The 18,589-nt window shown below is 33.3% G+C and overlaps 1 protein-coding gene across 1 annotated transcript in view; it reads left to right on the forward strand.

Moving 5' to 3' along the window:
* The first annotated feature begins 9,638 nt into the window (after positions 1-9,638).
* The window catches only part of LOC110092685, a 32,253-nt gene continuing 23,302 nt past the window's right edge, over positions 9,639-18,589 (forward strand). Inside the window, exons 1-4 of the mRNA XM_020817332.2 lie at positions 9,639-9,807; positions 9,879-9,940; positions 10,026-10,076; positions 10,198-10,224. Coding sequence (XP_020672991.1) covers positions 9,747-9,807; positions 9,879-9,940; positions 10,026-10,076; positions 10,198-10,224 — 201 coding nt within the window. The 5' untranslated portion in view covers positions 9,639-9,746. The remainder of the gene's footprint in view (positions 9,808-9,878; positions 9,941-10,025; positions 10,077-10,197; positions 10,225-18,589) is intronic.

Here is an 18,589-nt window from a genome sequence, read left to right on the forward strand (position 1 = left end):
TTATTTATCTATACATTTAAAGATGACTACCATCAAATCATAATATTATGGTCTTAAAATAATAATTTTTTTAAAATAACAATATCAGTAATTTTCATTATTTATTATATATTATATTACTGTCCATCATTGACATATCAATAGATTTATTACACTTAATGAATAATAACATACTAATTGTCATTCGAATTTCAATCTCTCGTAGTAGGATTATAATACACATTTATATTTATATTTTCAATTATGACAACAACAAACTTTGTATAAATCCATTAAAATGCTTATATCTAATCTTTTATTTGTATCTTTCATAATCAATTAATAATATGTTAAAAATCATGGATTTATAAAAGGAATACTACTTATTTAATGCACTTTGAATATTAAAATGCTTATATCTAATCTTTTATTTGAATATACTATTTTTACACTTCGTTTGGGACAACTTTCTTACTGTTTTCTAAAACTGTTTTTTAGTACAAAGTTTTTTTTAACAAAAAAATTTTGTACTAAAAAAAAAGTAAAATTACTTTCTCAGGGGTAGAGCAAGAAAATTTTTTATATGGAGGCACAAATTAATATTAGTCATTAAATTACACTCAAAAATAATTTTTATTCATTGTAATCACATACACGAGACATGTTTTTTAGAAAAAAAAATATAAATATATATCTAAATTCATATGCATTCCCATTAAAAAAGAATAGATATATCACTCTCTATCTTATTATTTAATCAAAAATTAATATTTTTGTGATGGTTATTAATGAATTGAGTTCAAATAAATTGCTTTTATATGTAAGGTTATTTTATTTGAATTAATTAAATTAAGTCTTAATTTTGAACTATATTTAGATTAATTAAATTTACATTAATATAAGATCATAATCTACCAATTTTTTAATTAATTGTTTATTAATTCTAAATTATTTTTAATTATATTAATTAGACATAGTTGTTCACAATTAGTAAAGAAAATTATAAACAATACAAAACTATAAAGTTAATATAATTAAACTAAATAATTTATTTAGATTTATTTAAAAGTTTTATCAATTCCCTCCCCAAAAAAATCAAACAAAAATGGGCGGGAGAAAGAGGGGGGGAGAGATAAAGAAGAGAGAGATAGAAAACTTGTGTGTGCATGGCTATTGCTTTCTTATTTCTTTCAAGAAAATTTTATACTAAGAAGGTATATTTTTTTATAACCGACAGCTTTAAAAAAAGTTACTTTTTCTACCACAACTTTATAATCACCTTTGTAAAAAGCTACATTAAACCCAAATAGTCCATTGTTATAAAAGATAGAAAAATATTACGAATCAAAATAAAAGTTCTAGAAGAAATTAGAAGAAAAAAAGAAATTCTAAATTGAAGGTACAATGGAGTATATTTCTTATAACACTACTAAAAAATTTGGTTTTCGCAGCATTTTTTATTACCTACGGCAGCGGTTTAAACATCTACTATTTTTACACTTCGTTTGGGACAACTTTCTTACTGTTTTCTAAAACTGTTTTTTAGTACAGTTTTTTTTAACAAAAAAATTTTGTACTAAAAAAAAAGTAAAAAAGCTGCCCCCAAATGAAACCATAATCAAATTTCATAACATATGAAATTTGATTAGTTTCCCGCATCAATTAGTTTATCCAAACTTAATAACATGTAAAACATGATTAATTTCCTAAAACAAGTAATTTAGCTAAAAGGAATCGCTCTTGCATACAAGTTGAAGTATGGAAATGATTTTAGATTAAGGTTGCTAATAAATTTTATAATATCTTAATTATTAAGCATGCTTATAAACTATAATATCAAACCATTTATCTTCTTTAGACAATAGGTTTCTTAAAAAAACCTCTTTCCTTCTTCCTTAAGATCTCTCTCTTTCTTTCTTATTTCACTCAATTAACTTTAGTATAAAATGAACATTATCTCCCTCCAAAACCATTTATTTTTAACCCTAACAAAAACTAATACAAGGCTCACTAAAAAACTTGTATTTGATTCGTTTGTTAAGAGAGCTAACATTGAATAATTATTTTGAAATCTTATTTTCTTAATGAGCATAATATATATTAGTCGTAGTAGAAGTGATGGTGTGGACCTCTAAAAGAGCACCGCCCGTGGGGTCCGAATGCAAAGGGTACGGCCGCACTATCCCGCATGACAAAACGTTCGCAGACTTTTACACTCGACACGAACAGGTCAATGGAAGGGAAAATTGGATCTTACATACGATCAACCATTGAGGATAGCGGCTCTCGCCAGTGCACCCCGATGGGTAGTAATATACACGATCTGATCACAGCACGGGTTTCCCCCACCCGATACATTAGCTAGGATGGGGTTTAGTAGATGTGGGGCCAAGTTTTCCACGGGTGTAAGCCCCTGTGGTTAATTACATTCCAGACCGGAGCCCGAGAAGACTCTCGATTAAGGATCATACATTATCCTTCCCAAAATGGGATTGGCATGAGGGTGTAGACTAAGAAGTTCTAGTCAAAAGGGAAGAAATGACTCAAGTGGCTCAATCAATATGCAGGGTTCACACCAGCATTCAGAGGATCTAGGGTGCTAGAGAGAAACTAGGAAAAAAGAAAATCAAACATCCAATCACATGCGTGAGAGAATGATAGAAGTGGCGTCATCCATGTGACACAAATAAGTAGGATTTAAAGTCCCTGAATAATAAGAAACTTACTATTTAAGGCATACTACAAGACCGAGTGTAGTAGTCTCGAATCTTAAATCTAAGTTGGGTTTATTGTTCTACGCACATTAAAACCCGTGTCATGACTAATGCAGTGTAAAGATTTGGACTTACCCCGGCCTGGATTGGAGAACCAGCTAACTAACTAATCGCTTTAAAACCATGTAGTCTAGTCATTTATGAGAGATAGGTGGATGGTACAGTTTCTGGAAATATGACTGACATCTAGAGAGTTTCATAATTGGTCATAGACTTATATAGGTCGAATGCTCCTAGCTAATGCAATTAAATTTTAATTAGTTTGTTACTAATGCAATTCATGCTGGTTAAAGAAGCTAAATCAAATATGCATCATGTTTTTTTAAAAAAATAGGCTTATTATAAAATAATTTTTAGAAGGAGACTAGATTTCCCTATGTCCGGCACCTCATTCTCATAGGTCAGATTATCCGGACTCTACCCGCAAGCGGGGAAGTGTCTCATAAGAAGGGGATAGAAGAATGCATCAATATACATGCGACTCCGGATGATTCTTACAGTTCCCTAGATTCGTTAGGTTTCTCATTATTATTTAAACTTAGAATTTTAAGTATTAATTATATGTATAAAATATTTTAATACTTAAAGAGCCTAACGAGATCTAGACGAAAACAAAAATGACTTGCAGATTGTCAATAAACTATGAAAAGTAGGTAACCTAAAGGCACACAACATAAAATAAAACACATCATAAATAATCAAACTAATCAAATAAATGTCCATAGGCCAACTGCCCTTTAATTACAAACCAGTGTTTGCAGAAAAGTAAAGTGGCCGGGCACCACTGCCAACAACCCGAATTTCTAAGCCTATGACATATGCAAATGAATTTGAGTGGGATATTGGTCTTCAAGTCTTTAGCTTTCTTTGGACTCCTTGGATCTCTCCTCCTTAATTGGACTCCTTGGAATTCTCCTCCTTGGACTCCTTGGAATCGTCGTGTCTTGAATGTCCAAACGAAGAGACAATTCTCCCCAGTAGGGGGATATTGCCTTTTCTCTTTGGATATCTAAAGCCATCCAAACTCGATCTTCCAAATGAAAGAAGACTCTCCCCTTTGAGGATGCATTCTTTTTTTGCAATTTGAGTTGGATAATAATATCCACACTCAAATCTCATTTTCACAACTCTTAACAAATATTACAAACAAATTTATATTAATTGAAAAAGTAGTAAATCTAAATTCATGCACTTGCAAGGTTATCCTATTAAAAATCTCAAGCAGTTTTATATGGAAATAAAAGTACACATCCATAGCCACATTATTGGTCATGCTCTTAATTATTGAGGGCTAAGTAATTTTTGGAGCATCTGTAGCAGTTATTAATTAATGATATTAGCCCTCATTTATCTAGGGGGGCTGAGCAAGCATCTGCATAAAATATTATTAGAAATCATGACAGTTGCCCCCCTTTTATTTAGCAGTTTGCATGAGCATGACCATCTGCAAGAAGAATAATATATTTGTATGTATCATTCCTAACCTAGGGGTAAATCTAACATACATCTCATCAATTCTCAGAGTACAGTAAAAGTAAGCAAACACACCAATCAATTCATCACATCATGCAATAAAATCATCAGAAAGCTCCGGCACACAGCAGAAATGGAAACACCGGCCTAGCCTCGAGGCCCTAGAACTAGAAGTGGTGTCCTAGTAAATAATTCTATGTGTGTGTACGGCTTGTGTAGTTAAGGTATATCCTAAGTTGGGTAGTTAGTTAAAGTTGCCTAAAATCCAGATTTGTTGAAGGCTAGAAAAGGAAAATTTACTTGAAGTTCAAGTATTAGTGGATTAGGATCCATTTTAGTTAATTTAGTTTGTTGATCAATTTTAAATACATAGGATAGTTATATTTGAAGTTGAAATTGAATTAACCAATTTTGGAAAGTCCCTGGTCCTCCTAGATCTTAGGCTGAGGGGGTCCAAAAAGTCACTATGGGAAATAAGCTAGGTTTGAGATTCATAACATTTTAGAAAAATACTAGACCTTAAGATGCGTAGTTAGCCAGGTAGTTTGCTAGATTTAGAATTTTCTAGGCAAAGTTATGAATTTTTCAAGTTTTGGGCCTTAGACTATAGGCTAGGGTTGACCAGAAAGTTGACTTTCTAATTTAGGCTAGTTTCTGGAATCATAATATTTTTAATAAATACTAGACCCTAATTGGAGTTGAATGAAATTGAGTTTAACCAATTTGGAATTTTTTGTAATTAGTTATGAATTTCTAAAATTTAGACAATTATGTGAATTATCTAAATTATCTAATCAAGGGGCTATTTTTTGGTTTTGATCCAAACCAGCTCCAAAATAATTGGAATCACCCCCAAAAGTCAGTAATGACCTAAGGAGGTGTTCCCAAGTGTTTGGGAAAAATTTGGAATTTTTAATAATTTTTAATAATTTATTAGGGACAAAAAGGTAATTTCTAATTAAGTCTAAGCTAGGAGTCAGCCGAAGGTCCACCTAAGGAGCACTATTTATCTCAGGTTAGAGACTAAATTCTGGACAATTTGAGGTATGGTAGGTAATTTTATCAGTCAAAATGGATTTATTGTAATTTTTAGAAGGCTACTGAGCCCTATTTAGCAGGTAAATTAGGGTTGGTTAATTAAGGGATCTAAAGAGCTCTAAAAATTTCTAGAAAATTTTGGAATATTTATGATATAACTTAGTTTAAATTATGAAGTTTTCATATTAATCAGTAATCTATCATAGCTCCTACAAATTTTCTAAGTTCACTAGACAGTTCCTTAATTATTGTCCTTAGGGTGTCACTACATTATAGGAATTTAACCTGAAGTTCACACTAACCCTTGGGTTTACAATGCATGGTAACACACAAAAATAGTAAACACGCCATATCCTTAGATCTAGGAGAGCCTAAACTAAGTGGTGGTGCATCCTACGCATGCAAGGTACAATAAAAGAAAGAAAAGTACACTAAAGGAGGTGATTAGTGAATGATTGGAACTCAACCATTCACTAATCTACTCCCCCATGATTGCTCTTCTCATGTAAAATATGTGTTTAAAATTTCATAAATAGTGGATCCCCCAAAATTAAGATTTAATATATAAGTAATTTTAAAATAATTTAAAAATACTTATATAAATATATAGATTTTGGAAAATAAGGTAATTTAAAATAAATTAATTTTTAGTAAATAAATATATGGGAGACCCACTGACCACCCAAACGAGGTTTCAAAAAGGTGTTTTAAAATAATTTTAAATTTAAAATAACTACTATAATAATTACGTAAATAATATCCTAATAATCAAATAATTAAAATAAAATAGAAATCTGCCATAAAAGGGTAAATTGCTGTCGAAAAAGAATTTTAAATAAAAGTACATATTTTTTTAAAAAGATTCGAGGGGTTGTACATCGAAATCCAATTTAAAACGAATTAGATATGATTTGAAGATTAATGCTAGAAAGGGATTTAAAACAATTTAAAATAATTAATATTTAAAAATGACTAATAAATAGAGTAAAGTTAAAAATAATGAAAAGTTTTTTTAGAAATTTTAAAGTAATTAAAATACAATAATAATAAAGATAAACTATAATAGTTAAAATACTTTAAAATAATAAGACTAATAATAATAAGGATATATTATAATAAAATGAAATAAATAATAATAGAAAATTAAAATAATCATAATTTATAATAAGAAATAATCACAATGATAAAGTTAAAATAATAATAGTTAAATTAAAACATAATAATATAACTATATTGATTATGATTAAAATAACATAACTTAAAAAAATAAATAACAAATAATGGATAAAGTCTAAAATAAAAAAATAACATAAAATAACAATAAAGAAAAATATCCTTTTAGATTAAAATAATAATAATAATAATAATAAAGTAAAGTCTCTGTAAAAAAATAATAAAATTAATAATAATTAACTTAATTTTGATTAACATAATAATAGTAATAATAAAATTACAATTAAAAATAATTATAACAATAAAAATAATAATACAAAAAATAACATATTTTATTGTTTTTATAATTATTAAAAAAACACTTTATTTTTAAATGAAATTAATTTTAAAATAAAAAGAATAATTTTTCTGAAAATTTTGATATATTATACTTAATTTTTGTATTTAAATATAATTTATAATAATTATTTAAAGGAATTTGGCTTTAAAATATAATTAAAACTAATTAAAAAATTTAATGTAAATGGAGGCGGCCAAACGGACGTGTGGCACACGCGGGTTTACGGGCTCGAACCGCATGGAGGCGCCGGCTGGGTGGCCATGTGGCAGTTTCGGATTGGTTCCCGTGGTCCCGGAGGCGGCGGTTAGATGCGTGGCATCACTTAACCACGTCGGCACAGCTTAGAAGCCGTTGGATCCGCGCGATTTTGGATCAGCAGCCCTGATCGAGCTGGATCGAGAATAGGTCAGCGGGGTCAATCCCACAGTCCGAACAAGATCAAGGAATGATCGAATCTCCACCGTTGATCACGCGATCGACGGCGGGGATCTCGCACAGGAGACCTAGGGCGAACACCGAAGAATAAAAATGATAATTCGCCTCATTCTCTCGATCGGCTAAACCAAATCATACAAAATTTTAAACGTGGATTCTACCTATGAAGAGCATTCATGGGTGCTCTTTATTACGATCTAAAACACAGTATATAAAAATCTATTTAGATATAAGTGTTCTATCTATGGTTTAGGTTTTACCTCAATCCATACGGTGGATCCAAAAAATCTTGGGTTCTCTGAGCTTGGAGATTGTCCACGGGTATTTCCTTAGTTGAAGTCGAGCTTCGAATGGCCTTCGATCGACGGGAAATCGTCTTGGAAGAGATTTGCTCTCGGTCTCGCTGGAATATTGCCGCCGGTGAGGTCCTGGCCGTCGGGTTTGATCGGGAAGGGTGAAGAGAGGCTATGGGAGCTCGGGTACAAGAGGTCTCGAGCTTAGGGAGGCTAGGGCTTGAGTAATCTCAAAAAGATCCAAAAGAAGCCCTATTTTTCACTATTTAAACTCCTAATCAATAAAGGGATGGATAGGATTGAATCCAGAGGTGATTGGGAGGGAAATTCCATTGATTCCATTGAATTTTCAATTTTAGATCATTAATGGGGCTTTGAATGCCTTAATTAGGTCTTAAATAGGCTTAAATAGGTCATATTGACCTATTAAGGGCTTGGTTTGACCAAGTCAGAGTTTGAATTGGTCAAACCAGTCAAATGGGCCAATGGGGGATGGGGATCAAGCCTAAGAAGCCATGGAATTAATTTAGAATTGATTTTAGGCCTAAAGGGTCCAAATGGGTCAACATATGTTGACCCAGGGCCCAAGTATGGGCCCAATGGTCTGGGTCTGACCCATTGAGTCTAGTGGAGGGAAGATATCGAGCCAAGGAGCTCTGAAATTGATTTAAGACCAATCAGAAGGAGTCAGGGTCAAATTGGGTCAACCCTGATTGACCCAGGTTGACCCAGGACCTAGTCTGGGCTCAACAGACTTGGCTTGACTCCCTGGACCCAGTGGGATGGGTCCTGGGGTCTAGCCTGGTCAAACTTGACCAGGTACACTTCTTGACCTAGTCTGGAGCAAAAAGCATATCAACAGATGGAAGAGGGGAAATGCGTATAAGTTGGAATAGAGATTAGTAATAGTAATTATAACAAGTAGAAGAAGGGGGAAAAATCAATAAAGAAAAGGAGAAGAGAAAGGTAGAATAGAAGAATATCAATGCTAAGTAATTTAAAATATCAAATGATAATGGTGTCAAGCTGAAAGAATCAAATGAAAACTCATGTAATATGATATAGGTTAACATATTATGATGACTTATTTTGTGAGCCAAAAAAATTGATAAGATGAGTCTCAATAGAAAATGAGACGGTTCCTGAATTTTGATACTATAAAGTTCAACTTTGAGATTGAGGGCCCATTGATAATTTCTATGTTGGATTGTCCAAATTTTATCAATGATTTTCTTAGGGCCAATATGCAAGGTGATGACTAATGATAAATACGACAAAAGTTTGCATGCATTATATGACATTTCTATGGAATTGTTGGTTTTGAGCGGAAAATGTAGGTCAAGTAAGTACTTTCATATAAAAAATTGACTAGCATGATCCAAAAAACTATTCGATACTTTATTTATATACTTCATTGTTTTATAGATATTCACATTCATTACTTATAATCAAATCTTTTTTATTCAAATCATCAATGTTGGTTTTGACTAAGGCTTTATTTGGGATGACTTTCTTATTTCTTCTTGAAGCAACTTTTTAGTACAAAAATTTTAATTTTTTAACTAAAAAATTGCTTTAAGAAATAATAAGAAAGCCGTCCTTTGCGTCCCAAAGGAAAACTAAAAGTGTCGTAGTAAGCAAGGTTTAAACTTTATTTAAACCTTACTCTATATATGCTATAAACTTGGTTGAATTTTATTTTTAAAATATAAATTATCAAAGGTATAATTTCAATAATATAGTTGGAGATAAAGATAAGTACTTTGCCATGAAATTTTACCTCTGACCAATCACACTCGAAAATTGATCTTTGGAGAGGAGAGGATGATGTGAAGAGGGAGAAATTATTCCATACAGAGTCCTGACAGGAAGGAACCATCTGGACTGTAAGTATACATATTGTGTACATTATGTTTGTACATAGTGTGTACATTCACAACCCGGACTTCAGACAGAATAATTTCTCGTGAACGGAAAGTTTCATGCAGCTTCATATTTGAAAGGTCCTTAATTATTTGTGCGAGAGTTTTTAATTGTGATTTTTTTGATTTATTTCCCAATTTTTTTTAATTAATTTCGTGAGTTATGAGTTTAAAAAGAAAAATTACCCAATCCGATGGTTTAAGTTGGCCATAAAGAGGACGGGCAGGTTCGCTTGAGTCTTTTGGGTTGAGATACAGCAGAAATTGCAGAGAGGCGCTGGCGGCCATAGACGCTTCGGGTTCGACGGAGGTGAAGAAGATGCAGATCTACCTGACCTCTTCTTCATCATCGGGAAGGCAAGTCACGCCTTTCTGGAAAGGTTAGTAGCTTTAATCTGAAACCCTTGAATAATGGACTCCGTCGGTTGAATCATTGCATCTGATTTTATAGAGAAGTACGAGAAGGAGGCCAAGAAGTACTGGGATTTATTTTATAAGCGTCACAAGAACAAGGTGTGTGATTAGTTATCAATTCAGATATCAAGCTTTGGATTGCCAAAATCATGTTGATGGACCTGCGTAAATTTGGTGTGATTAGTTTTTCAAGGATCGGCACTACTTGGATAAGGAATGGGGTCGTTATTTCGAGGTTCATCTAAAAAAAACTTTGTATATAGTTTGCTTTAAGGTGGTTTGCATGTATAGTTTTTCCATCATAGATTTTACCTGACGCATCAAATTGTTCTCTTGTTAATTTTGTTTATGTGCAGGAGGGAAAAAAGCTTGTGGTTTTGGAGGTAATTCAAGCTTGTCATTTTGGTTTTCTAGTAATACTATTTGGTGGTAAAATGATCAATTATCAATGTTAAGCCCTTCTTATTTTCTGCATCTCAATTTTCTGTGATTTTGGAGAAAGTGGACGTTTTTAGACCGTTCAGATACTAATTTTACTTATTTTAATAAATATATCATTATGGAGAGGATCCAGCTGCCTCTAATAAACTAAATTCATATAGGGCTGCTTGGTTGTTTCTTAAGTTAAGCTTAAGCTAGACAATTTTGAACCAAATTGAACAACCCAGTTTAATATCCTTCAAGCCTAACAAAAATTTAGCCTATCTTATGTTGCCTAATGGCTTAAGTGGGCCAAAAGATAAGTTAATGGATGAAGAGTTTAAGGTTAAGCGCTTGATCTTACCTCTCATGATAATTAAGTACATTTAAAGTTCATGAAAATAATATAATCATCTTAAATGATTAAGTTTATCATCTCACAGATTATATTTTTAAAATAACTAAGCTCATATTTTCATAAATAAGTAAATTTAAATGGAAGTAAATTTAATCTTCATTAATTTTATAATCATAATTAAGTTATGATACTAAATCAACTCATGATTATGCTATATTAGAACACCATGATATATCAAAGAAATCGACAAGTTAAAATGCAACCAAAAAGTTTGTTCAACTTAAATTACACTAGCTTGTATTTTTTATCAACTAAACTGCTTAACTCCACTCTTTGTTTAAACATGCTATCACCCTAGCAGAGTTTAACTTAAGCCCCAATCCAAAAGGCCCTTAAATTCATGTAATAACTATTCACTATTTTATGATCATGATAATAAATATATAGTTCGCAAATTAGTAGAAGCAAAAGTTTATTTTTTCACATATGAGGGATTTGCCTCTTAGATGCTGTTAAGCCCTGCACTTGACTATCTAAGGGCCTATTGTCCTGCAAAGGCAAAATTACCTCAACAAGTTGACCATCGCAATGTTGACTGAAGATCATTCATTGGAGGTTAAAGAAAATTTTGGTGCTAGCCTTATACTATTGAGCACCACATGACTAGGTATATAGACATGACAATGACATAAGAAAGGGAACACGAATGGCATTAGGAATTGTAGGACATGATACATCTGAGAAAAGGGATTGAGTATGCATGTATATAAGCTCAATAATTCAAAGTGGTATTGTATATGCATTAACATGAGCTCTGATCATCTTGCTAAGCATATAAAGCTTAGGATTATGCCACGTAACACGGATATTATGATAGCGTAAAAGATATAAAGAGTAAAAGTGAGAATCAACACAATGGGAATCAATTAAGTGAAAATTGCATCGACTTTGAATTGTAAGGAAGAATTTGAGTGGGAATCTAAACAAAATTGATTGGAATATATTCGAGTTAGCGTGTTATGAATTGTGTCCAATATGCGTATGACACACTTCTCCATTGTGTTTGAGAAGTGTCAGGTTTTTTTTGATGAAAGATAAAATATGTGGCACAACAATTAGTACATCCAACAAAATTTCTTGAATGTTTGAGTTTTAAGACAACACAACCATCATCTCGAAGTGTTCATGTTTCACGACCTATAGAATATTGATTAAACAAGGAAAATGAGATTCTAGATGCTCAGTTGTTCTAATAGGCTGATCATGATACAAAAATTCACCCCCAAAGAGCAATAGACTAGAGGAACCCAATGCAAGCACACTTGAACTCTCCCTTTTCTTCTCCTATTGCAACATTACTGAAGAATAGCCCACACATGTTACCAATGTGGGTGCCTTTTCCACTTGAGTTAGTTGTTACAACAAATTGGCATCGTACCACCAAGTGACTCCCCATCTTATGTACTAATTCTTTCACTGGCACCAACTTGGAGATAGGATACACCTCAGGCTGGGCAAAAATATTCTCAACTACCTTGCCTCCAAATCTGAAGAAAAAAAAGGCGAAACTGGGTATTATAAGATTAGAAATAAGATTGAAAATGATGATATTATATCTAAACTTAAAGCTCTGTTTAAAATTGCGCAACAAGAGGCGCGCCTTGAGACGCGCCTCTACGCAATTCTCCCCCAAAACGCCTCGAGGCTTACGCAATTCTCATCCTGGAAGAGGCGTACGCCTCACCTTGCTTGAGGCGCACCTCAATTGCGTAATTATAGGTGAGGCGTACGCCTCATCCAAATGGCCCCACCTACTTAAAATGAGTCATTTTTCCCCTACTACCCGTTCGGCTCCAGGATTTTCCCGAAATTTCCCCTCCCGCAAGCCGCTGTTCGCGAAACCAGAGGATCCCGCACGGTCGGCCTCCAGTCCCGCCGCCTCTCTTGCCGGCGCCGCCTCTCTCCGGCGAACTTGAAGTGTCCGGCCGCCTTCTAGGAGAAGTCCACAATCGATTTTAGGTATTTTTATTTAGTTTTTGGTTAGATTTTTCAAGTTAAAGAAAATATAGGGTTTTTGATTTTTTGAATTATTTTGTGTGATTTTGGATTTTTGCATTAGGGAACATGACTAGAGGCAAGGAAAAGAGGAATATGTCATTGCGGAGGGACCCTTCTTGGAAATATAGTGTACAAGTTGACATAGGCGGCAGAGAGAAGAGTTATGTTTATTTGAAATGCAATTTTTGCGAAAAAGTGGTGAAGGGAGGAGTTACCTGCATGAAGGAGCACTTATTATGCTCTCACAAAAATGTAGCACCGTGTACAAATGTGCCGGAGAAGGTGAATGATGAAATTATTGCTTATATGAAGAAAAGTACGACGGCAAAACACTTACAACAGGAGCAATTTGATAATAGGGTCGAACATGGTGCTTTCTTCGGGAGCGAGAGTGGAAAGAGCTCTTCCTCCACTATACATAATAGAGGTGCACGGGGTCCTATGGATCAGTATATGACAAATCCAGAAGAGGATAGAAGACAAGCACAAATGATGCCTGCGGCTGGTACTAGAGAGGGTCGACGCCAGGTTTGCATGGATGTTGGCAGATTTTTTTTTTTGAAAATGCCATACCATTTAATGTTGCTACGTCGCCTGCCTACTTCAATATGTTGCGGTCTGTAGGGTTGTATGAGAGAGGGTTGAAGACACTTTCCATGTATGAGTTGTGAACATGGATTTTAAAGGAGCTGCAGAACACAGAGCGGAGCATTGATGAGATTAAAAGGACATGGATTGAGACTAGTGTTACCATTATGTCAGATCACTTGATTACATATAGTTTTGCTGTAAGAGTGTTGGGCCTCACTTGTTCTTCTTCTAGGTGTAAGCGAAACTGAAGTACATATAGTCAAGTCCAAACAAAGAGAAGAAATCGGTTATCAACACTCAGAATGAACTCCCTCGTATATATTATGCACAACAAGAGGTTAAGAGATATGAGGTTGAGGAATAAGGGGTTGAAGGATGATGAGGATCTGTTGGTGTGTGATGATGTGTCATCTGATAATGAGCGGTTCATAGATGATGAGACAGATTTGCCATTATCAGACTTACAGCTAGAAGATCTAAGTGTGGATGTCTTGAGGGGCGAAGCAGATCAAGTGGGCACATCCACTAGTACCACACCACACACATCCACTAGCTCTACATCACAACAATCAAGTAAAGGTATTCTACAACTTCTTATATGCTATTGCATTATATTTATATCAAGTGAGCAATTAACATGATAATGATCTTTTCTCTTATTAAACATGGAAGAGAAAAGTGAGTCATATTGAAGATGATGATGATATGACATTCATAGATACAACTGGAGAAGAAGATTCCCTTGAAGACCCATTTAGTGATGGGATATGATTGCATTTTATATGTTCTTTATACTTTGGGAGTTTTGTTAAACTAATATTTTATGATTTTGTACTTTAGGATATGCTTTTATTGCATCTACTTTCTTACTTTCCACTATTTTCATATATCATTTAGATGTTTTTATTGTAAGATAGAATATTGCTATTATTTTCCTGCTAAAATCCTTAATTTCTCATTTACGTAATTCTGTGTCCGTGAGGCTTACGCCTCAGACCGCCTCGAGGCTTACGCCTCACCTCACGGACGAAAACTGCCTCGAGGCTTAATTACGCAATTTTAAACATTGACTTAAAGCATGCAAAAGATCAAATGTTATGACCAATATAGGTCAACCAATTAGTTTCTTAGCTCTTGGCACTTTGTGACATGCTGTAGCATATGCTCGAAAATAAATTAGACCATACGACATACAATTTTGGATAATTTGACAAAGTAGTTTTGTGGCGGGGAGGCCAAACATGTAAGCACTCTTTTGCTGCTTTATAGGTGTTATTTGATATAAAAGCAAACAATTTTTTGATATTATTCAAACTAAATGCATGGAAACATTCTTCGTGTAACTTACCTCCACACCAACGTTAGGTGGTAATGTCGCTAAACATGTTGCCCAAGTATTTATAAGAAGAATAAGGCTCAAGTATCTAAATTTTTCTTTTGATAGAATGAAATGAAATATAAAGAATTCTTAGCTTGATATGATTCAAGAGCCGTTGATGTGAGATTTTCAGCCCCTCATCATTTATTTTCACTTGGATTCAAACCATCCAAAAATATGAGTGGTGGAGGAGGAGAATTCAGAAGATGCATTCAAATAGTTTGGATAAGGATAATTATGATTTTGATGAATTCTTTCATCAGGGCACAATCTTATTGAGTTTTCTACTTGAACAAAAATAAAGTGTAGATGGAGATAATTTTCTTTTATCTTGTTATCTTTTTTTTTTAATGTTTAAAATTGAAGTGTACATTTTTACTTTTCTCTAGGGTTGTAAATGAGTGTAGCACTACCTTGTTCATGTTTTATTTGTTTATTTTCTTATTGAGCTCGAGCCTTGTTTGAACATGACCCAATTTTTAATTTTGTTGAAGTTTATTTATTAATTTTCTGGGCTAGTTCAAGCCACAATAGTTCTTTAATAAAGTCTAACTATTTATATGTAAGATGCTTATGATTTAATTAAATAATCACATACATTTATTATTTTTTTATGAAACCTGTAATAATTCACTCAACATTATTTCTAATATTTTTTAATAATAAAATTAGATATTAATTTTTGACTTCTTGCTATTTATTTAATATTTCTATTATCAAATGCTAATTGAAAGATAAATTAGTTATTTAATATATTCATTTAGTTTTTTTTTTTTTATTTTCAATTGCTAATAAAATTAAAATTATATTTCTTATTAATCCATCTAGCTATTTAATATATTTATCCTACCTTTAATTGTAGTAATATAAATTAATTGCATAAGGTTTAATCTAGTGGAGTTGAGCAAACCATAGATCAAACATGGCTTTGCCATATTATAAGTTTTTTCAAGTTCGACAATAGATCAACTGAGCTTTCACACATGTTTATACTTGGCTTGCTTAGAATTATATATGATCGAGCTTGGCTCTTCTAAATTAATCGAACAACTACAAAAATGAATTATTAAACAAGCTCATAAATAAATTTTCATGTGGTTGTCGTATTAATAAATAATTTTACAAGTTTTAATGAACAAACAATTCAATAAATTTGGAATTAGTTTCAAACTATTTGACACTAATTAAATGGACAACAATTGAGCTAGATAATATTATGACTACAAAAGAATTAAAGATTGAAAAGACATATTTAAGTCTAGAGAATGAGAGATAAGTTTAAATAGTAGGACTAAAAAGAAGATGAGATGGTTGCAAATTGTGATTGGCTGATAACATTTTGAGAAGATGCGCATAGGGCTAAAATAACACATTGATTGTAGGAAAATAGAGAACGCGGGATACACTCACCTTTGATTATCATGTCGGAGCACTCTAATGGCTATGTAGATAGGTTGGCGAAGATGCCTCAAGTTCTAAGACAACGTACTTGTAGACCATGCTCATAGCATGCGATTGCTGGTAGGTGGAGAAGGGGATATGCTCACCTTTTAAGGACTTAGATTCTCATTGTAATCCAAACAATGCATTTTCAAAGACACTTGGCCGGAATGTGGATATTAAATGTGATAGAAGTGTAGAATGCTATATGAAAAATGAAAATAAGAGAGATTATAAGCTAACATAATAAATAAACTTATACTATATTAATATTAAAATATTAATTAAGCAAATTGTATTTAAAAAACTTAATTGAACATTATACCTCCAATCATTGAGCCTAATTTCAAGCCTTCAACAAGTTTTTTGTTGATCAATAAATAAGTTGTTTGTGCACTCATGTAAACTAGTTGGGTTGTGACATTGTGTTAAATCTTGGTTCATTTAATCTCTGGGCTTTAAAAAATGTTCAAAATTGTCAACTATTAACTTGAACGAGTATTAATAGAGCCGAGTTCAAGCTATTCATCGTGTATATTGGTTCACTTACAACCCTACTAACAAGCAACTAAGTTATCATTGCATGAGCACTTTATATATCTCTTAGTGGGCCACTTCTTAAGTGACAAACAATCATGTTCATAAACATAAATAAATGAGTGGATATTGAAGCTTGTTTATTTATTTGTTGAGCTTTAAAAGATTTGTTCAAGTTTTTTCAATTATTTAAATGAACAAACATAAACGAGCCTTATATGAATGACTATCGAGCTGTCCATCATCAACAACATCAAGCCTCTATCCTACGTGAGGTCGGCTAGATGAATGATTTTTCTCCCTTTTGTCCAATAAAGTCATATTCTCAATTAAATTGAGCTTTTCATCGAGTGTGCTAGTTTCCTTACAACCTTGATCTCTGAAGTCTTTAGTTTAAAAGAGTCATAAAAAAGGCCATGTTATAGTGCTGACTACATATCAATAGTACCATCTTCAAGATACTATGATAAGCAATAACACCATACCAAAATTTTGAAAGCCTTGAAGGAAGTTTGACTTCTGTTGTTTCTTCTAGAATAAATTGGGTTAAACTAGACATGGTTCGTGAATTCCATTGTACGTCCTTCCTAGCTGTGTCTGCCTTCATAATCTCCATATTGTTTTGTCAGTCCTTGAAAATTAGTTATTGTTTGGCCTATGAAAGTTGAGATTTAGCCACATTATTTTTTTAAACTATATTTTCTGTTTTGTACTATGCTACACAATTTTTCAGCTTTAGTTTTGTATGGAAGATCTAACATCAATATTTTTTGAAAGCCTCAGTTGGAGTGTGCCAAACCATACTTTTTCTGTTTGGTTTTGCTTATATGATGTTAAAAATGATGAGATAAACACTCTTTCTCCAAATATTCAGTTTGGCAATGCTCTCCTTGCTTATTCTTTAAACATTTAGCATACACTCACATGCATCCTTAACTTGCAACTTAGTTCATGCCTTAAACTCTTGGCATATCCACCTACTTATGTCTTGACAAGTAATGGCTAACCTATTGATTTTGTTTGTTATTATGATGATTCTTGCATGCATTATTCCTAAAATTTGTTCCATTACTTACAAAATTTGTTAGTGATGGAGAGTGTAGCATAGCGGAAGGAAAATGTTTTATTTTAGACCATCTATTAAAATCATGGATTGATGGAGACAAAAAGTGATGTGAAACCTACCAAGAATTGCAAGAAATTAATAAAAACATTACGAAGCATGCTACTTTAAGTTTAATAAGTCGTAAGGCATGATTATAAAAATTCTTAATTAGTAGATTTGCCTTGGCATCCAGTTGCAAAACTAAGAGATACGAACACGATAAGACAATTAAAAAATTATCACAATAACTCTGGATATGCAGTAATTAAAATCCAAAGTTTAATATCTAGAAAGTTCACCAAGAGTTACCGTTCTCACTCACACTCAATCTAAGGTTTTAGCGGAGAGAAGCTTTCAGCACGCTAAACGATGCCGCTAAGATGGTGGCGACACCAACGACTTTGATCTAAGAGAAGGTCGTCGGCGGTGGAGGAGTGGATCTTCCGATGAGAAGCCAAGGTATCCTTGGTTGTTGAAGTTCAATTGTCTCGGCGAGGCAATGAAGGATACGGTTGACGTAGCTTTCCACGGAGTCGTCGTATTCCCAATCCGGCTCATAGAAGGGAGAGAGTAGGATGTCGATTTCGCCTTGTGCGTTGTAAGCAAAGCCGTGGTCGACCTCAGGGTCGGCCATCCATGGGTGTGGGAGGCTCCTCTCTTAGTCTCCTTAGGGTGGCGGGCTTGTGAAGCAAGAAGGGAAAGCAAGGGAAAGAGGGGAGGGCCGGCGGTGGGCTAGGGTTAGGGTGTGAGAGAGGTGGCTAGGAAGGGAATTGATTATAAAATCTGAGAATAATTTCATATTTTAATTAATGTAACGTTATGGGGGATTTCAAATTTGAAATTAAAGGAGATTGGGAGGGA

The sequence above is a fragment of the Dendrobium catenatum genome, unplaced genomic scaffold (genome assembly GCF_001605985.2).
Source record: "Dendrobium catenatum unplaced genomic scaffold, ASM160598v2 fragScaff_scaffold_313, whole genome shotgun sequence".
Classification (NCBI taxonomy): Eukaryota; Viridiplantae; Streptophyta; class Magnoliopsida; order Asparagales; family Orchidaceae; genus Dendrobium; species Dendrobium catenatum.